The sequence below is a fragment of the Pleurodeles waltl genome, chromosome 12, assembly GCF_031143425.1.
Source record: "Pleurodeles waltl isolate 20211129_DDA chromosome 12, aPleWal1.hap1.20221129, whole genome shotgun sequence".
In the NCBI taxonomy this organism is placed as follows: domain Eukaryota; kingdom Metazoa; phylum Chordata; class Amphibia; order Caudata; family Salamandridae; genus Pleurodeles; species Pleurodeles waltl.
The window spans coordinates 558,069,918-558,091,746 of record NC_090451.1 but is presented as its reverse complement, the minus strand read 5'-3'; the positions used below and the strand labels follow the sequence as shown (position 1 = coordinate 558,091,746).

The window sequence follows — 21,829 nt, the reverse complement described above, 5'->3', positions numbered from 1 at the left end:
TTGGCTTCAGCCAACCCGCCAATGTCATAATGTGGCGGTATGTACCGCCAGCCTGTTGGCAGTACTTACCTCCACATTACCACTGACCGCCAGGGTCATAATGACCCTCTAAGTGTTGAAAAGTTATGCCAAACATGGTTGTCAAAGTTTGACTTCAGTTCTTTGAAAAATCCCATTCAGAAAATGCATGACAACATGAATCTAATTGATGTTCTTTTAGGCCCAGCTCCTGCTGTAGAGAAGCAGTATTCATTTTCAGTATGAATTTATACTTTATTCAATCAGTGCACAGCACATTCTGAAAAATAAACAGAAATGAGTAGAGATATATTGTAGAACACTTTTTCTGCCATGTATGTATCTTCTAAACAAAATGATTCTATTTCTACTTGCATATCGCCAGCTTTTAGATCTTTTCTTTGCAGTATGTGAAAACCAAGTTCAGGCACAAGATTATTGATTTACTGGGCTCTGCAGACACTTAAATCACATAGGGGGCCCTGGCTCCTCCTCAACAAAACTGCACTCTTTGCATCCAACAATTACACGTTGCGTGAGCAGTACTTCGCGATAAAAGACACAGCCTTATACAAGTGCCAACCAAAAATGTTGTCAATTGTGAAATTTAGCTTGTGTGGGGATATTGGGCGCATTCAATTCTTCTACTTTGGCTAACCCCAAACAGGATGTTTGCTGGACAGTGTCATTAAAAAATATAATTTGTAGAGGAATTATCAATAGAAGGGATATATTTTACACCAGCTGATGATCTGAGTTTAAGGTGGTTGTTACATGGTACAGCCTGTCACCACTTCACACATCTCTCCATGTATTAATCCTTTATGACATTTACTGTATATCATAACACACAAATCTTGTGACTTTATGAAGCCTGGCATTACCTGCCAGTTGTGGTCTCAACATGCATTGTTATTCACTTATACCATGCTCTATTTGAAAATGTATGTTTTCATGATTAATGTTGCGAGTTGTGACAAAATTAAGTTTATCTACTTACTGTGGAAAAGACTGTAAAATGTTATGGTGTGACATTGCATCCTTCTCTAATAAGGGTTTCTGATGTTCCTGTTTGGCTCACAGTAAATTACTGCCAATGCACCTTGATAAAATGAGTAAGTTCCTCGGGCCATGGCTCTCCAGACCCTGTTCCTGTTGATTTGGCACCAACAGCAATGACTTGCTCAACTGCATCTTATCCAGCCTTATTCAACAACAGTGTTGTCAACCACACTCTTTAGACATATTTTGCCAACTTTGACAACTACTGCACCTCATGCAGTCTCATTGACTCCATTGATGAATTCCATAATTTATTTTTCAACATCAAAATCATAATCAAGTCTACTTTTGATCAATTAAATTTGTAGTTTCAAGGCCTGTGTGTGACACACAACTCAAATAAAATTAAAAAAAAGGGTCTAGCTGTTCCTCTTTCCCATATAGCTAATCTTTGCCTTCCGCTTTTGTGCCTGCATTTGTACTCAGTTGTGCATCTTTCTACATGGGTGAATGAGATATCCGGCCATTGCCTTGTCAGATCATTTATCAAAATGCATTCATGTGTATTCAGCTTTAATGTGATTACGTATATGCACCTATTTACTGGTATGCTTACTATCATTCCAAGAGTGTCAAGGGATTGACCTTAAATGGTATGCATAGCCCGCCATATTGTGAATTTGCTTATCTTCTTATTCAGGCCTCCAGCCATATGTCTTTATTTGTTTGCAATCATTCATTAGCTCAAATGCATTTATGATTATTATGTGCAGGGAATGTATATTATATTTTGGTAGTATGTGTTTAGTTCATATATTCTTATATCATTTTTATATTTGATGCTTAGAGAAATGCATTGTTGCTTCGCCATGCATGTAAGTGAATTTTCTTGCTTTTCTTCTCACCTTCCATCATCCATCGTAAGGGGATGTTTTCCATGAATAAACGGTATGAATGATATAAAATGATTGTTTATAACCTCTCAGTGAGCGAGCGAGAGAGAGCAGCTTCAGGTTCCCGGACAAATGGAACACTTCTCTATGTAACTGTGCCAGTGCCATCTTTTTATAAGAAACATGCAAGTGTCTTAATGTATCTCAACAAGACTGCTGGATTTGGGGCAGCAGCAACTCTGCTTGTAGGTGACAGAGTCACTCCCACACCAGTTGGCAGCTGTGGGCCCAACCCTCCTGGCTCTCTAGCAGCACCTCACCCAACCTGTAAAGATGATTTGTGGCAACCTAGCACATGGAACTCAGAAGACACCTCAGGGAAACCGTGGTGAACAAGCCATAACCTTTTTTGTCTAGATTCAAGTCTCTTACACCTACAAAGACAAGAAAGGAGATGCATGATATTTTTCAATAAATCTATTGATAAGACTGCAATCTACAATAAAGTGCATCAGCTGCAATGATTAGGATAATGAGGAATAACAAAATCAGTATTGTGACGACCAGAGATGTAAAAATGAAGAACCCCAAGAAATTGCAATAAACATAAATATATAATTCCTACCTAAAGCCTGTTAACTAGCCCCTAGCCAGAGCATGGTGATGTAGGACAAATCTGTCCATAAGAAGCACACCCCACGCTCTGTAGAAACACAAAGGCTGAGGTCAGCTGCAAACTGGCATACAGTGTAGAGGAAAATCCTGGCTGGAACCCCCTGTAATGCCCTTTGTCCTACAAGGTGTTTTTATAAGGAACATGCTTTGTTCTTGCAAAATAAGCCTGACGCGGGTATGTACCTAAGTGCTAGACTATTTGTGCAGTCTTAGGGCAGCAATACAAAAATATTATCTAGTGCTTTTTGCATTTTGTTCTTGTCAACCCAGGGCAGAAGAACATGATGAAAATATGTCATGCATAACACGGACAATGACACTCTTGCAGAATAGTGACTGATTATGAAAATAAAAACATTACCACTGTAACAAACTGTGCTAAAATGAATAAAAAAGAATAAATAAAAACAGAACATATTATCTGGGTGAAAGGGCACAGGCCGCAAGCCTAAGCTAAGTCAAATACTGTGCCCAGGCAAGGAACTAAAAACGGACCTTCAACACCCTCCCCTATTGCTGAAACAAGGGTGCAAAGTCCAAAGCCTAAAGTCTAGACATGCTCTAACTAAAATCCTAAAAGCATATATAAAATCATACACAAGAGATAAAATGTGTACGTTGACAAACAAAGCGCGCCAACAGACAGGCTGAATTAAAAGGCAATTTAGTGTCACATTTTATACTTTGAAAAAAGCCAGTGGTCAAATTTTAACAGTAATTTTGGTCTTGTTGAAAATCTCTGATGTCATCAAAGGAGATTGAGACCAAAAGGGACTCCACTTCAGCAAGTGACAAGTTGATCTTATATTAGCAGAGAGATCTGTAGAGCTGAAGTGTGCAGAAACTTCAAGCGTAGAGTGAACTGCAATGATAGCACTGTCCATTATGCCAGATGTTAATGGAGCCAGTATATCCACAAGCCGCAGCTCATAAGATGGCTCACGAATCAACCTCAGTCTCAAGGCGCATGTCCGTGAATGAAACCTCATCAACACGATTAACATATCCTTGTCCACAGGAGGCACAAGCTGCATGGCAAGACACACTGTTCCTGCATATAAGAGGCACCAAGTGCAATGGAAAACTGGCTGCACATGTTAGGACTGGTCAAAATGTCAATGACCAATCTAACTACAGATTGTCAAGCAAGTAAGCTCCGAAATACTGCATCATGACAACCGGGTTGGTTGTAGCTCCATCACTCTGCTTTTCTGAGATTCAACAGCCACTACGTATCAAAAATAGTAGGAACAAAACTCCGTCAATTAATGCCAAAGGTATGGGAATCCACCAAACACACTTGAAAAGAGTGAATGTGTGGCTGAAGGTATGACTCCAACACGGTCCAGAAGATGCTGACAAATCCAGAACCAGCAGTCTTAAAAAAGTGCACAATCCCTGCAGAATTTGATCCATTGAAAATTGTGATAATCAATTCACCAAAATGTTTGGGGAAGTTGGTATTTAATAGGGACTGCATCTCAGCTGATGACCTTGCTATCTGGAGATCTCCTTGACTGATGTCAGAGCCACATGTTTTTGGAACAGTAGCGCCTTTAGTCTGCTCAGCTTGTCAAAATTGACATTAGAAGTAGCAATGCGGGCCCACAAGTCTGCCACTTCTATCCCTTGTGTTCGGTGCGGGGGAATAAAATATGGCCGCAACAAGTTAGCATTTGAGTAACTGAAATCACCTAAGCAATTCCTTTCTTCATTCCACAGCAGCTTTGATTGTTCAGGTTCACATAACTTCAATTAGAAAGTATCTGAAATATTGGATAAATCAAAGAGATGGGTGTCTGCTTATCTAGCAAAGTCTTTAAGCATAGGATTAGCACAGTGCTATCCTCGCCGAGCTAGATAGTGACAAAGTCTTTTGCCATTTGTACAGCAAAATCTTTAAGCATGGGATTGACATAGTGTTATCCTTGCCGAGTCTGTGTCTGGACAAAGCTATACTCCTCTGAAGAGCTCTAATGAGAGCGAAACACGTGTCAGGGGTTGCTTTACTCATTCCAGGTTGGCTTGGATGGTATTTGACCAGTCCAAAGCTGTAATACTGTGCCTGGAGTGGTAAATGGCTTTTTTCATTTTACAACTCGGCAAGGATGACACTATGTCAATCCTATGCTTAAAGATTTTGCTGTACAAATGGCAAAAGACTTTGTCACTATCTAGCTCGGCGAGGATAGCACTGTGCTAATCCTATGCTTAAAGACTTTGCTAGATAAGCAGACATTTGAGGTGAGCAAATCTAGAGTGTTTGCTGGTGTTGCAGGGTGCTCCTTACTAGAGCAGCTCTCCACCTAAAATTGGGAACTTCCCAGAGTTCTCCTTTGTTTTTTGCATATATATATATATATATATATATATATATATATATATATATATATATATATATATATATATATATATATATATATAAAACAGGTCTGTGATGCACTTTGTACTCTACATGAAATAAGAAAATAAATTACCTTTCGAGTGATGGGTGGTGCCGGGGTCCGTGCTGCCATGAGAAGCTGGTAAATATTGCCTCTCGGATGCTATGTAATGATTCATGACACACACACACACACATATTCTGGGATTCTCCACAGATGGAGTCGAACAATGTTCCCATTGTGTGTAATTATAAGCTAATCTTGGAGTACTAGCTCGGTGCAGAAAGTAATGTCTGTAATGGTGATAACCGAACATTTTCCCATAATTCGATGTGCTCATATACATGTCTTGACTTTCAAATACCATATAATAAGCAAGCTCAGAAAGCTTGCAATCAATTTTTTTAACATCCCAATCATGTGAAACAATACCAGGTGTAATAACATCACTCTTTGAATTTTTAAACACATATGGAATTTGAATTACCTCAGTAGGACCATATATATCAAATGATACTTTATCCCCAAACAATCCCATCTGAAATCTGACCTGCAGAAATATCCACAAGTGACAAGTCTCTTCGGACCTTATGGGAAGATAGGTAAGGTTTCAAAGCCTCATCCACTAGGTCGATGGCAGAGCATTCAGGAAGACAATGACCATTTATCAAGAGGGAGAAGTCAATAACGAAAACCAATCCAAAGCAGAAAGGCAAGCAGTGTCAACAGTATCTACAGATAGTACCATGGATAAATTAAGTAATTTTTTTAGGCCACATGAAGAACTTGTGTCTTTGATACAGTTTCATATGCAGAAGCAGATGAGTTAGAAAAGTCACCAATGTCGATGAAATAACCAGAAGCAGTCTGTGCAAACACAGCCCGGAGCAGAGCTTGTGGATGGACTCATTAGTTATGGTGGTTCATAGTAGACAATGTCATCCATCTGTGTTGAATTGGAATAATAAAGCTCCACATCTCTGACGTTTCTTGTCGATGAAGTGGTAACAGGAATCAGCAGAAGCCCATTCTCCACCTTCCCCATGCTCGAAGAGGCATTTGTAGCATTGGTACTTGCAGAAGTATTGTTTACTGTTTGTAGAGGTATATCTTTTTGGTTTGTGAGACGGTAATGGGTACTACCCAAAGCACCTCTTGGTCTACTGTGCAGGATCGGCCACATGGTGCAATTTGACGTTATCAATTGAAATAAATATGTTTTCTTTGGAACCAGGCAGCACAGGTAGGATGACAGTTCTGGTACCCTGTATTCACAGGACTGGAACCGGTGCTTTGTAGGATGGGCCGAACTCTTTTTTTTCACAGCAATCTTTTCACACACTAGATCCCCGACTTTAGGAGTCCAGCCTGTAGATGTTGTTGGCTAATCCCTTATTCCCAAGGTGGTGGCGCAGGCAGATTAATTTTCATGATGGTATTGTAGCTCCTGTAAAACAGCGACACGTTAATTTATGTCAAACATGTCTTTGCTGCCACCGCACCAGGGCCATCAAGATCTGGGACATACATAGGTATCCCAAATAGGACTTCATATGGGATGTGACCTCCCAAGGACCTTTTGGGCAGATTACTTAGTGCTCTCTGGACCCCATATAGGTGATGAAGTCAACTACGGCCTGAACCTACTACTCTCACTCTTAAGGACTGTTTAAGTCTTGGTTCCTCCTTTCCACAGCCCTATTTCTCTCTAAATGCTAGGGTAAGGAGTAATGGAGCTGAACACTCATCGTCCCCATGGTGTCTCTGAATCCCCTAGAAGCAGAAGCAGAGCCCTGGTTCCAGTGGAATGCTGCAACTGCATATGTGCAGATTTAGATTTGTAGATCTTTAATACCAGTCTGAGCGTCAGCCGACTGTAGTGGCTATACTCACAGGAATCTATAACAGGAATCAACAGTGACTAAGATGTATTTATTTGCACCATCAGGTTGTAAGGAACCACAATGGTCCAGGTACAAACATTGTAAAAGTCTGTTTGGAAATTAGGAGGGATGTCTGCGGTGGACGTTTGATGGTGGACCTGTTAATTTGCTGGCAAATGTCACAACAAAGGACATATTGATTGGTCTGTTTTATAGACCTGGCCACAAGAAGCGTTTTTGCAATAGAAATATTGTAGCCGCCATATGTGCGTGAGCAGAAGCTACACTATCATTTGTTGCTTTGATGAGATCTAATCTCTGGTCTTGATTGGGGATCACACGATCTCCCACCCCTGGAATGGTTGCAAATGCCCTATTTTGGGCACGGAGATGGTAGGAATATTGGAATTTTTGCTGGCTATGCTTTTGGTAAAGACTTGTCTTCATCTGAAGCTTTTTCAGCAGCCAGCATCTCATTATCCAACCTCGTATGAGAATGAGCAATTGCAGCAACAGAAGCTGTACCCACTGCAAATTTGGCAGCTTCATCAGCCAAAGTGTTTCCTACAACTTGTATTCCTACACGTTAATGTCCCAATGTATTTACTACATGAGCATTTGGTAGTCTGTCCTGAAGATCACCTACCTTCCTCCACATGTGTTTGATGGAATTCCCTTTGGAATCTCTGAAGCCGTTCAGGTGCCAGTGATTTAGTGAGCCATTATACGACTGGACACATTAATATGAATCACAAACAATTAGTATTAGTTGGTCTGGATCCGTATGTTCCTGTGCCAGTACAAGAGCCTTAAGCTCTGCCAGTTATGCAGTGCAGTCCCCTAGGGTCTGCGTGTAGATGTTTTGAGGTTGGAAGGTACAATCCCTCATCACCCCGCTTACGGCTACGCAAGCAGCTGAGTATTGCTGTTTAGTACTGACAGCTGGTTGTGCTGAACCATCAGTGTAAATGATAGTTTGGTCACGTAATAATATATTAGTAGGTGCAGGGTACTCCTGTTCATATTGGAGAAATTCTTGTGTCTGACGTTTTGGCTAAAAAAATGTAATCAACATCAGTGGCAGTCAGGAAGGTTGCCCATTAGATCCAATGTGGATGTAATGCTTTGGCTTTTGGAATGCTGACTTTGGTGACTGCTTCGAGGACTGGCAACGGGGTAGCGACAATAATGCGTTTCCCTTGGGCAGGTAGCCTCTTCTTGATGACAGCCATCTGTACCGCAGTCAGTATTTTTTCTGTGGTTGCAAAACATTGTTCTGTGTTTAAGTACAAATTAGGTTTGTATGCTGTGGGTACGGTGTCACCCTCATTAAAAGTGACAAAAGAGAACCCAATGGCACCAGCAGTTATTCTGATGACCAAGTTTGTTTTGTCACAGGTGTGTAAGTGTTTTTCTTCTAGCATGTCCTGCTGTAGTTCTCGCAGAATGCGTGTGTGTTCTTCTGTCCAGTGTTTGCTTGAAAAATGTGGACGAATTAGATCATAGAGTGGTTTTATGCATTGAGCATAATCAATATGTATATTCTGCCAAATTTAAAGAAACCCAGCAATGGCTGCAGGGTCCTAATGGTATTTTGAGGTTGAAGTTAAGCGCATTTTTCTAGAAAGTACAGGGCCAGGCTCTTGCCTTCATCTGATAGTTTGTATCCCAGAAACAGGACACTAAAGAAAGCAATTTTAGTGTTCTTAAAATTGAATTTGTAGCCCTGTTTGGCAAATCCTAACACAATCCGATCCACCCTGGTTAGGTGTATGTTGAGGTCGTCATCTGTGAGATAGATGTTATCCACATTGGATAAAGCCTTAGAGTCAGTATCATGTAGTATTGATGTTACTTGGATGAAGACAGCCCTGGGCTGTTCTAATATCCCTGTGACATGCAATAAAAGTGCAGCTGAAAGCCTAATGAGCCAAAAGAGCTTAGATCCCGACTTTCAGGAGCTAGATTGTGGCAGAAAAAAACATTCGAAATATCCATGGTTGTTTTGCATTTTTTGCACACTGTTAATAATTAGTGCTGCGCTGTGTGCATTTTGTATTTCATAAGTGTGTGTGACTGTTTAGGTATCTGTAGTCTAAGACTATTCTATATGAATGGTCTGGTTTTGCAACAGGGGATAACAGAATATTCATTGCATAGACACAGGGCTCAGTTACTCCCTGGCACTCAAATGATGTGATAATCTCTCTCACTGGAGCGTTTGCCTCATGTTTAAAAGGATATTGGGGTTGTGAGTACCTAATGGGTATTTCATGGTAGGCGGAATCTTTATCCCACCCTACATGGTTGCGGTACAATACTGGAGCCTGTGCCGGAGCCCACTGAGCTGCATAGGCTTCTTTTACAAATTGTGGAACCAGGACTGAGAAAGAAGGCAAATTGACATCGTCTCATGTGGAAGCTTGCTGGCAAATTCAGGTGACCAATCTTTTTCTGCCAATAGCATATCCTAGTTTAGTGCTTCCCAGAAGATTAGTTCAATGGTGCAATCAGTTTGGATATTTAATTCACAAACCCCTGTCGGGAGGGGAGAGGCGCCTGTCCGCTGTCTCAGTTACAAGAAAGTCATTAGTTGCCGTCACATCCAGATGATCCATTAAATTCTAGCGAAATATCGTAACCTCTGCCGTGCTTTCTAGCAGAGTCAATGCCCATGTCCTGTTCTTCAAAAGTGTTCTCAGCATGGATGGCATCTTTAATTGAAATTGCAATTTTCTTTTTAAATTGAGGCTTTTGTTGAGGAGTCTTGTCCTCTTTTTTAACATAAGCTTCTGAGGAACGTTGTAAGTCCTTCTTTGGCTTGGCATAGTCACTTTGCATTTCTGATCGTCCCACTCTCTCACTCCGTTTTTCTGCTGTGTCCTGAAAGGAACGAGAGGGACGTGTATCAGCATATTGGTATCTATCAGGAATTGTTAAAGTTTCTCTATTTCGGAGATACCATCTCTCAGAGGTCTCCGGTTGCAGAGATTCTCCTCGCCAACCTCTTCTGTCTTTGTTTTGTTTTTGTTTATCCCAGAATTTTTTAGAACACTCTTGTGCTTGTTTAGTTCCTTCTTTAGGGGTGGTAGTGGTTTGGTTGGTCTATCCCATCCTATAATAGTATAGATTGTGGAGATAATCTTTGGCAGCTCGCTCTCCTGTTCCTGTTGAATAATCTCCCAGAGCCATTACTGAATGGCCAACGCTGCTGCTTCCCCTTTAATGTTGCTTAAAACATTTGAGGACACTGTTAAAATACAGCTCTTCTTCATAGCAGAGCGTACATGGCATTCGGTCATACATCACAAAATCCACCTCCTAGTAGAATACCTACCATGGGTGGAAAACAACTTTGCTGATGTGCTCAGCAGAATACATCAGCAGGTACACACGTGGGAAATCAAGTTTACACTTCTCCACTCATACTTCAAACAGTGGGGAACACTGGAGATAGGCTTCTTTGCAACTCAACAGAAGTAAAAAGCTGAATCTTTGCTTCCAGGTTTCCTGACCCCCAAACCAAGGGCAATGCCCTATGATCAACTGGTCAGTTATAGTTGCTTACGCTGTTCTTCCTCTCCTGCTCATTCTGTATGTGGTTCCAAAGCTCACACAAACATCCCTCACACTAATCTTAATATCCCCACCATGGGCATGCCAACCATGGTCCACAACCCTACTACAACTGTTTGTAGTGCCATATGAGAAGTTACCTTAATGGCCACAGTTTCTAACTCGGGAACAAAATAGATTAATACACCCAATTCCCTCACAGCTGAGTCAGGCAATTTGGTTCCTGAGGTCTTAGAATTTGGACACCATAACCTTCTAAAGGACTGCATGAACATTCTAAACAAATACGTAAACCAACTACACAAGTATTTTATGTGGCCAATTGAAAAAGATTTGTACATTACGGTCTGAACAAACAAATCCACCACTATCACTAACAGTACAGGGCGTCTTTGGTTATCCCTTTCATTTGTAACAAGCAGGCTTTACATAGGCACCAATTAGACTACATTTAGCAGCTCTAACTGCTTATGTGCAAAACATACAACATATGTCACTTTTTAAAGTTCCAGGCATCAAAGCTTTTATGGAAGGTCTGAAAAGAGTCATTCCACCTTCCACACCACCAGCACCAGTTTGGAACCTTAAAATCGTTCTCACTGGACTCATGGGCCAGTTTGGAACCTTAATATCATTCTCACTGGACTCATGGGACCTCCATTTGAGCCACTTAATTTGTGTGATCTACAGTTCCTCACACGGAAGGTAGCTTTTTTGGTAGCTATCACATCCCTTAGAAGAATAAGTGAGGTACCAGAACTCACGTTGGAAGAACCTTTCTTTTAAGTATATCTATTAAAGTTAGTAATTTGTATGAACCCAGAGTTCCTCCTTAGTGTGGTATCAACTTTCCATGTGAACCAATGGTAGGAAGCTGGCCTGGTGTGTGGTGGGTATCTAAGGTACTCACACCTTATACCAGGTCCAGGTATCCCCTATTATTGAAGTATAGGCAGTATCTAGAAGCCAGGCTCTCTGGAGGTAGCTGTGGATGAGCAGCCAAGGCTTATCTAGGAGACAGAAGTACAACTGAGACCACAGCACTCATGAATATCAATAGTTATACAGTGTGACAGTAAAAGCTGGTGTGGAAGGTCCAAAATGTATATTACAGTAGTCTTCTTGATGTTCAAAAAAAGATAATTTATGTCATTCGGTAAGACACAGCCAACACATGTTTCGTCACACAGTGACTTTTTCAAGGCTAGATAATGGACGAGCATCTGAAAAGTCCCTCTAGATAGTAGTGTAACACACTCTATATCCTTATAGGTACCTGTTATCCAATCATATAAGACTAGAAAACTGTAATGCTGGTAGTAAAAGATGATAATGGGAGTTATGAAGAATGTGTCCTCCGGTCAGTAGTGACTCTGAAACTTTGACAAATTTACTACGGGGTCACAGGACTTTCCATGGCCCTCTGACCTCTTACATGCTTGACGACTACTTGCCCAACTCACGGAGGACACATTCTCACATAAAAAAATGGAATGCGAACACAGAACCCCAATCTAGTAATTAGAATGTGTAGAGGGGAGCTGGAAGTACCTGAAAACCACAGAGGTAAGTAACACAGTACCACCCAGCCACCAGGAAAGCAGGGGTAAATCACTGGAATTTCCCCAAACCTCCCAAAAGGAAGGAAAAGAAGACACCCAGACAAGATTGTAAGAAACCATCAGTGGATTCCTGGAGACGAAGACCTGCGGAGAGAGGGGACCAAGTCCAAAAGTGTCAGTGGCGTCCAGGAGGAGTAGGAGCTACTACCCACCCAGCTGTACTTGCAGGAGTTGGTCGACGGTGAGGAAGTACAGGTTAGCACTCCAGCCCTGGAGCCAGAGAAGAGTTCCTCATGGATGCAGAAGACATCCCACGCTGAAGTGAATATTGAAGATGGGTGTCGGTGTAGGAATTCCACCAACAAGCCTTGGCAAAGACAAATTCACAGTTAATGGAAAAGTGGTGCTGCCAGGAACTAGCAAGGCCCAGGAGGACTCAATCCAGGAGGGTGAGTTAGAGGGGACCCTTAGCGACACAGAGAGCCCACAGAAGCAGAGGCAGCACCCACAGGAGTCCCACAGGGATGGGAACACAGAAGTCACAAAATGAGCCCACGCAGCACTACAGAAAGGGATCCCATGCCGCAGGAGAACCACACAGAGGGCTGTGCATCGCAGGAAGGTCTGTTGGGGGCCGGAGCTTCATATAGCCCGAAGATCCCTTGGAGGAGATGCCAACAACCCTTGGCAGCTACAAGAGACGCGGTGCACGGGGGTACTGTCCTGCTGGAAAGGCAAGAGCTTACCTCCACCAAAGTTGGACAGTTGGCAGAGAGGACCAGGAGGACTACTCCAGAACACCACCCATGATGGATCCAGGATCCAGGCAACTCAGGATGAGAGGAGATCCACACACTCAGTCGTCATTGCAGTAGTTGCCTATGGGTGCAGGGGAGTGACTCCTTTACTCCAAGGGAGATTCCTTGTTCCTTCTCGTGCAGACCAAAGACTTTCCACTCTCAGAGGATGCACAGCCAGGGAAATGTTGCAGGAGCTGGAAGTAGCTGTGGAAACAATGTTGCAAGCAGAGTCTTCTTCGTGGATGCAGATTGTCGGTTCCTGAAGCGTCCAGTCTTAGTTCCAGTGGCTAGAAGTCGAAGTAGATGTTGCAGAGGAGTCCTGCTGGAATCTTGCAAGCCGAATCTAAGGACCCACCTCCGAGGAAGACCCTAAATAGCCCTAAGAGTGGGCTTGGTCACCTAGCCAGGTCGCCACCTATCAGGAGGAGCCTGATGTCACCTGCCTTGCCTGGTCACTCAGATGCTCCTTGAGGTCCCTGCCATCCTTGGAAACAAGATGGCAGAACCCAGGGACCCTCTGGAGGAGCTCTGAGCACCACCCCTGGGGTGGTGATGGACAGGAGAGTGGTCACTCCCCTTTCCACTGTCGAGTTTTGCACCAGAGCAGGGTCTGGGGGTCCCTGAAATGATGTGAACATGGAGTTCACCAAATGTGCCCTTCAAAGCATACCAGTAGCTTGGGGAGGCTACCCCTCCCAAACCAGTCACATCTGTTTCCAAAGGGAGAGGGTGTTACCTCCCTCTCCCAAAGGAAATCCTTTGTTCTGTCTTCCTGAGCTTGATCAGATCAAGCAGCAGGAGGGCAGAAACCTGTCTGAAGGGTGGTAGCAGCTTGAGCTGCCCGAAAAACCCTGTAAGACTGTGGTAGCAATGCTGGGGCTTCTCTACGGAGCCCCCAGAGTGCATAGAACCATACTTCCAAACGTAGCAACAGTATTGGGGACTGATTCCGACTTGTTTGATTCCAAACATACCCATGTTCAGAGTTAACATTATGTAGCTGGACATAGGTAGTGACGCGTAAAATGGCGTCCCTGCACTCACGAAGTCCAGGAAAATGGAACTGGAGTTTCTGAGGGCACCTCTGCTAGTGCAGGGGTGCCCTCACACTCGGGTACCTGCACCCTGCCCTTTGGGCTGAGAGGGCCTACCGTAGGTACAGTGACCTTGTGCAGTGACCTATAGTGAAACTGGGTGCATGCAATGGCAGGCCTGCAGAACCCTTTGCATGGGCTCCCTATTGGTGGCAGAATACCTGCTGTAGCCCATAGGGATTCCCTGGCACCCCAATGCCATGGGTACCTGGGTACCATATACTAGGGTCTCACATGGGGTGACCAGTATGCCAAGTGTGGGAATAAAAAGGTTCAGTTACCAACATTTACAGGAGAGAGCATAACCACTGTGGTCCTGGCTAGCAGGATCCCTGTGGACAGAGTCAAACATACTGACAAAAGGCAGAAAATGGAAGTAACCATGCCAAGAAAGTGGTCACTTTTCTACACCAAATAATAGTGCTACCAGTTTTTTTTCCCCTAAACCAGATTCAGTAGCAGAAAGAGCTCTCCACACACTAGATGTTAAAAGAGCAGTGATGTATTACATAGAAAGAAAAACATCTTTTTGCAATACGCAGCAACTGTGTTGCTTTTTCAAACCCACAACAAGGTTCCCCTAAATCCAAAGCGGGAATAGCAATATGGATAGTTAGATGTATTCAGACTTGCTATCTCAAAGCAAAGTGAGCACTTCCTTTAACTCCAAGAGCTCATTCCACACGTAAAAAAGGAGCTTCAGTGACTTTTCTAGGAAACATCCCACTAGCAGATATTCGTAAAGCAGCTCTATAGAATAACCCGCATACATTCACAAACACTATTGTGGTGATGTCTTAGCTTATCAATAGGCTAGAGTGGGTCAAGCTGTACTACAAACACTTTTGTAAGCTTCTACAACCATTAATTAGGTAACCACCACTTTTGGGGAGCACTGCTTTACAGTTAATGCTAAGCATATGTGTCTATGGCAAACACATGTTAGAAATTGAATATGTTACTCTGTAAGCATCTATTAGTAGTTTGTAGTGCTGTAGATTCATATTCACACTGCCTCCTCAGAAGCTACTGGTTGATGTATTTACTTCTTTATTAATACTTTATCTAAATCTTTACTCGCATGCTAATATTTTCTGTCACTATATTGCTAATATCCTAAGCTCACCCGATGAGCTAAAAAGCAATCCAACTAAGAAGCGGATAATCTTTCGCAACACAGGCTATAGGAGGAGTCCCTGTACCTTGTAACTTGAAGGACTTCTTCGAAGAAAAGCAAGTTGCATACATCGGAGCCCAACACTAGATGGAAGGAGTATGCTAAGCATATGAATCCATGGCACTACACGTTATGAATAGATGCTTACAGAGTAAGTAACGTATTCCTTTCAAGCCATTGCAAATGTTAGGTCTAATTTTTTAATGCAACAAGCAGCTAGAGCACACGAAGGCTGAGGCATGTTCATTGCTTTAAGTGGTTCTAGTCTGTACATGACCATACTTCTTTCTTTCTAGCCTTCTTCCACTCTTTCTTTCACTTAATATTTCTGTCAGTGTGAATAAACCCAAGCTGGCGAAAGTGTCCCAATGTAGCCTTTGTGTTTTAGAACCAAGAAGACAATCCATCTAGTAACCCATATGCCCTGCAGAACAGTGTGACTCCTCCACTTCCGACTTTTGCCCGGGTCACCAACGCCTACGGGTCTTACCAGGATGCCAATATACCCTTTCCCCGAACATCCGGAGCCCGCTTCTGTGGTGCAGGTAAGGTTGGCCAAGTGCATTTACTAAGTAAACAAATCCTAGTTCTTGGTTTTGGTGGTGTAGGATAATTATTAGTCATTATAACTAGAAGTATGTGTCAAAAATGTTTGTCATCCTTAAGAACAGAAGGGATATGATAGATGTTGGGCCCTTAAAGTATAGCATGTAAACTAGAAGAAAAATATTAATTAATTATTTGAAAGTGCTTGACAGCTACTTTGAGAACAACTCATGGGATGCCAGTAGTAAAGTGATGACTAAATGCATTTTAACATGGCACTGGCCAAGAAACATGGCAGCCTTGATTATTTAATTTCAATCAATAAAGATATTTTCTTCTGTGATCTTTCTAAGTGTTCCATTACATACTGGTTTATATTATAAGACTGAGATCTTGCTTCTGTTTGTACAGGTTACCTGGTGTACTTCACAAGACCCATGACCATGCACCGTGCTGTCTCCACTACAGAGCCAACGCCGAGGTGAGGATTAGCCTTGTGTTTATTTTGATTTTTAGTATTGATTTTTACTGTTTTTTTTTCATCAGATCATTATCAAGGAGTTTTTTCTCACATCTCGCCTCTGATTTGGATTTCGTTTGATCTTGAAAATTGCGTATGCACTACAGTGTGCTAACTAACATCTTACACTGTTGCTTCCCATACATTAGAATTCAGAAGCTGAGAGCCTGTGATGTATGTTGAAGCGTGGTTTCTTTTTAATGTTTTGAGTAACATAGACATTTTTTTATAATTTTTTAGTTTCTGTTATGAAATGTGGAAAATATGAAGGAGGGGAACCGCTGGAGTGGACAAAAATAAAATTGACATAAATAAAAGATTGACAAAAATATGAGCTAGTGTGCTTCATATGGAGGCATATACCCTTTTACAGTATTTTGACAATTGACTACATGTGGAACTACTGCGGAAAGCACTCCAAGTGAGGTCTGCATTGTTAATGTGTTGAGCATTGGTTGGCAAAAGTAATATATAATCATCCGCAAATAATGAGAAACACAACTTGTGCCTGTGCTTTGAATTTTGTGTACATTTGGAAATCCTGGGAAAAGTGCTACAGACCTGAAGTTTACATATGTGATGGGTACAGAGAAGTATTATGTTCAAAGCGGGTGTAGCTGTAGATACACATGCTGTGCCTACTCCTGCTATCTAGTTTTGGGCCCGGATGTGTGCAAGTGGTTTCGCTTCGAAGAAGTCTTTTAAGTTACAAAGTACTTTGACTCATCCTATTGCTGGTAATGCGCATAGTCATGGACTTCATTGTTAGTGTAATTTCCTTTTCCCTACACATTTGCACACCAGCTTTAAGCTACCCCACCTCCTTTTCATAATATATTGTATTTATTGAGGTTTTAAGGGAATTCCTGACAAGTGACATATATACCACTGTTCGGTATTATCGAAGTAACATCATAATCGTACCATTTTTACCTCCTAATTATTAGAATCAAGACCAAAGAATGCCTCAAGCCTACCTCCCTCAACACCTCAGCTAACAGATTGTCTCTCTCGGTAGTTCTGCATACCTTTGTATAGAGCAAGGACAGACACTTTCATTGCATAGTATGACACCCCCCTCCCATTCTCTTCATAACTCCCCTGACCCTTAGTAATAGAATAGGTTGAGCGCCTTAAAACTGGGAGCCATTGTGCTGCTGGAAGACCAAATGATAGCTAGCACAATAGTGTTGACTCAGAATCGGTATTTGATTCCTCGAGTGCCCAAGTAAGCCTCTTGGTGAACAGAATATTCCACAGCCTTTGGTGCCAATGAATTAGAGATGCTGGGTCTTTGCACTTCCTTTTAAAGGCAAGTGCTAACTCTGCAACTCCTAAGCACTTTCACCCAATTGTCACTGATTCAGTCTGTCACTGAAGGATTGGGGTGCATAGAACATTTATAATAAGGCGCATGTATAATAAAGCGCATGCCATTTGGCAGTGAGTAACCAAGAATGCTCTTCATAGCTGTCAAGATCTACACTCAGTAGGGGCAGTCCTACCAGATGTGGCAGAAATCACATATCATTTCACAGCATAACTGGTCACTTGCAGCATAAAGTTGGTGAAGTTTGGCTGGGTGCATGTCCCAGCTGAAAAAGACAGTATAGTGTGTTTCTCTTTGTTGGCTGCTAGTGTTATTCTAGACTAATTCTTGCTGAATGAGACCCAATGACTCCTCAGTGACCTCCCTCAACAACATTCGTGTCCAGTGGCCCTTGTATGCCTTGGGTGGTATGGGACCAGTCATACCTAGAGTGTCTTAAAAGTTAGATGTGTTGTCTTTCAAACCTGCAGCAGTTGCAGTAAACATTTCAAAGGGAATGCGATCCCATGTGGCCATTGTCCTCACTTCCGCCTGTAATGCCAAGTGCTTCAGTTATGTATAGTTACAGCTTTCCCCATTGTAAAGTGAGAAATCAGCCTAGCACGATTCAGGTGATTTCATCTATCCCCATTCATAAAGCTGCCACCCTGTTGCCATGTCTTGAATGCATTATGGGCAAACACTGATTTCAGGCCAGATTACCATGGATTGGACTATACAGGGATGAGAAGAAAGTGATCTATTTTGTTTCATGTCTGTATCACAGATATCTGATAGAGACATCTAGTTGCAGAATCCTTACCTTAGAATTTCCCCCACATAGTCTGGATCCGGAGATTTTTTGCTATCAGTACTCTTGCGCACCGTTAGGTGGCATCGATTGGCCCTGTGGTTGTCATTGACGTTTGTGGATATGTGGATAAGCGCCACCCTGGCACGCTGACATCAGTTGTTTTCTTTTATGTGCCAGCTACCTCTGATATGAAGGAAGAACTACCCTTCAGTCACTTTTTGACTTGTCTTATTTGTTTACTTTTGTCAATGTTTTGTGGAGTATTTCTACTCCTGGTGCGTGGAGGGATGTCTTCGCATAAGACCAGGTTCAAGCCCTGCAGATACTGCCACCAGGTGATGTCCGTGACAAATCCGCACCTCGTGTACTTCTGGTCTCTGAAGTGTGACCACAACCCGAAGTTGTGCTCTGAGTACCGGGCCATGAATCCAAAGGCTTTGAGAGAGCGGTCCCTAAAGCTGATGGCAGCCAGGCACTCAGCTCCACGTAAGTCCTGATCTCTGTTGAGGGGAAGTTCTTGGGATCAGTCATGGAGCCGCCCATCTTCTTCTTCATCCAACAACAAGCCCTCAGAATGTTTGGGCAAGCATTGGAAGTTGAACATTCCTCGACTTCACCTTGGCCGACGAGACGAGGTAGGGGGAGCGTCGCCGATCGAGGCCTCCATCTACAGAGCCTGTGTCTTGGCTGACTCAGCGCTTCCCTGAGTTTCTGGGAGCTGGAGCGACCTGCCCAGCTTGAAGAGTTTTAGGAGGCCATGCACCTCATTTTTAAGCAGTCCGAATCTGCTGGCTTGCTTTTGGGCCTCACGGAGTCGGAAAGGGCCCCTTCGGGTTCCGCACCAAAGGCTTCGACCTCAGCACCGAGGGGCACCCAGGGATCCATTCATGGATCTGAATTGATGCTAGTCGTACCACATCGACCTTCCCTGCCACTGGTTCCGACGTAGACGCTCCCGACGCCACCCCCATCCTCATTGCTGACTCTTACACAGAGCCGGATGGGGCGTTGCTGCACTTTGTCAGATCCAGAGCCTTATAACTATGAGCTTGGTTACCGTGAGGAAGGGGAGGGGTCGCTGGGCCCTTTAGAATACCAGCTTCAAGACCCCATGTACTGGAATACGGACCTGGGTGAAGCCAGTGGCTGGATATTTCCCCAGATAATGGTATTCTCCCCCCCCCCCTTCTGTGTCTAAGGAGGAGGTGGCTTCATACTTAATATGGCGCAAAGATAAGCCCAGGTCCTGGACTTTGAGCTGCCTTCTGTGGCAGTCAGGACTAACCTCCTGACAGACATGTTTCCGCCTGCGGCTTCATCCTAGGACCCCTTCTCCTCTTAAATGCAGCCTTTTCGGATGTCCTTCCGGGTACTTGGTTCAAACCCAGCTCAGGGGCTCCTGTGAAGAGGGCTATTGCCCGCTGCCATCGCCCTGCACCGGGTGACCTCTAGGTTTCTTTATGCAGCACCCCACCCCTTTGAGCTTGATTATCCAAGCCTACACGTCGCAGGGTGCGTTCCCTTCCGCATCCCTGGATAGGGAATCCAAGAGGCTGGACATACTTGGTAAGAAGTTGTTTTCTTCCGCCAGCCTGGCATTACGGTCTTTGAACACTGCATGCCTTTTGTGCTATTATTCCCACAAACTGTGGGATATGGTTGTGCAAGTGCTACCACAGGTCCCTTATAGACATGCCTTTTGATGACACCTGTCTCTACGGAGAGGATGTAGACTTGGAGCTTGAGCGCTTCAAGATTCTTGTGCTACGGCCAGGTCCTTGGGCCTCTTGGCAACCCCTTGTCTCCCTCAGTCTGCTTTTCGCCCCTTTTGTGGCTACGGAAGGGGCGCCCTGCCAAATCCCTTCCCCTCCAGCTACCATGCTGCACATGTTGCCCAGCCTCTGCGTGGCCCTGGACATGGGATCCACTGTCCTTGTGGATAAGGGAGCCAGCTGTCTGGCCAGTAAGCATCCCCCCACCCTCGCAGCTGCCTCCAAATCTTCCTATTCTGGCAAATCCCCAAAACTCCCACCACTCCAGACCAATCGGAGGCAGGGTACGCCATTCGCTGTTCTGCTGGCAGTCCATCACGTCAGACAGGTGGGTTTTGCAGATAGCCCAAAGGGGCTACTCCCTTCCCTTCAAGACTACCCCTCTATCCTAGCTACCATCCTACGATCAGATGACGGAGGATCACTTGCCACTTCACGGAGAGGAGGTTATGGCTCTCTTGGCCAAGGGAGCCATGCAGAGGGTCTCTGTGCCAGAAGTAGATTGTGGTTGTTATTCCGGCTACTTTCTGGTTCCCAAAAAAGGACAAGGTCCTTTGCTGTATCCTAGACCTTTTGTCCCTTAATCTCTTTCTCAAGAAGGAGAAGTTGAAAATGCTCACTCTGGCACAGGTTCTGTCTGCTCTAGATCCAGGAGACTGGATAGTAGCATTGGACTTGCAGGACATGTATTTCCATACCTCCATGTTGCCTGCCGACAGATGTTACTTGTGGTCCACTGTAGGCCAAGAACACTTTCAGTGCATTGTGCTTTTTTTTTTGGCCGTACCAGCACTCCTCAGGTGTTCACCAAGGTGATGGTGGTGATCACAGCTCATCTTCACAGATCAGGGGTTTCAGACTTCACCTATCTTGACGACTAGCTGTTGAAGGCTGACTTGGCCCAGGCTGTCGTCTCCCTCCTCCAGACTATGGCAAACCTCCTGCATTCGCAGTGGTTGACTATGAACATGCCAAAGTCACACCTGACTCCCTTTCAGATGCTCCCTTCCATTGTAGCTGTTTTGGACTCTGCAGTTTCGGGCTTATTCTCTTGAGCGGTGAGTCAAGGATATTCAGGGTCTGATACCAATGTTTCAGCCTCTATCCTGGATTACGGTAAGAATGACTGAGTCTACTGGGCCTCATGGACTCCTATATCCTGTTGATAACACATGCCAGATGGCATATGCGGGCTATGCACTGAGACCCGAAGTTCCCAGTGAACACACCATCAGGGGAATCTCTCCTGCATGGTCCAGACCTCGGAGGGAACTGCTGAGATCTGCAGTGGTGGCTAACAAACCATGATTGGCCCAGAGGCAGATTCCACTCCCTTCCCCAACCAGATCTGTCTGTAATGACACATCCATCACTCCTGGGTTGGGGCAGCCACATGGGAGAGGCAGATATCAGAGGCCTCTGGTCTCCGGCGGAGTCAGGACTCCACATCAACCTTTTGGAGCTCCAGGCTATCAGACTTGCATTGAAAGCAATTCTTCCCTGTCTCAAAGGGAAGGTAATGCAAGTGTTCACAGACAACACCACTGCCTTGTGGTACTACAAGAAGTAGGGTAGGGTGGAGGGGGGGTCATGGACCCATTGTCAAGAGGCTCTGTGTCTCTGGATGTGGCTGGAACATCAGGGCATTTCCCTGATGGTTCAACATCTGGAGGGCTCTCCGAACGAAAGAGCGGAAAACTCAACCAACAATGTTTAGTCGATCACAAATGGTGTCTCCATCTGGAGGTGGCGCAAGATCTTTCAGCAGCAGAGAGAGCCTTGGTTAGATCTGTTTGACTCCGCA

The 21,829-nt window shown here is 43.9% G+C and overlaps 1 protein-coding gene across 3 annotated transcripts in view; it reads left to right on the top strand.

Annotated features, from left to right (window-relative positions):
* The window catches only part of WDR59 (WD repeat domain 59), an 813,082-nt gene that overhangs the window by 373,574 nt on the left and 417,679 nt on the right, over positions 1-21,829 (top strand). For all 3 annotated transcript variants that reach the window (XR_011199955.1, XM_069217643.1, XM_069217642.1), the window contains exons 16-17: positions 15,453-15,609; positions 16,022-16,091. Coding sequence is in view for 2 of the 3 variants with exons in the window: in XM_069217643.1 (XP_069073744.1) it covers positions 15,453-15,609; positions 16,022-16,091 (227 nt within the window). In the remaining variant the exon portion in view is untranslated. The remainder of the gene's footprint in view (positions 1-15,452; positions 15,610-16,021; positions 16,092-21,829) is intronic.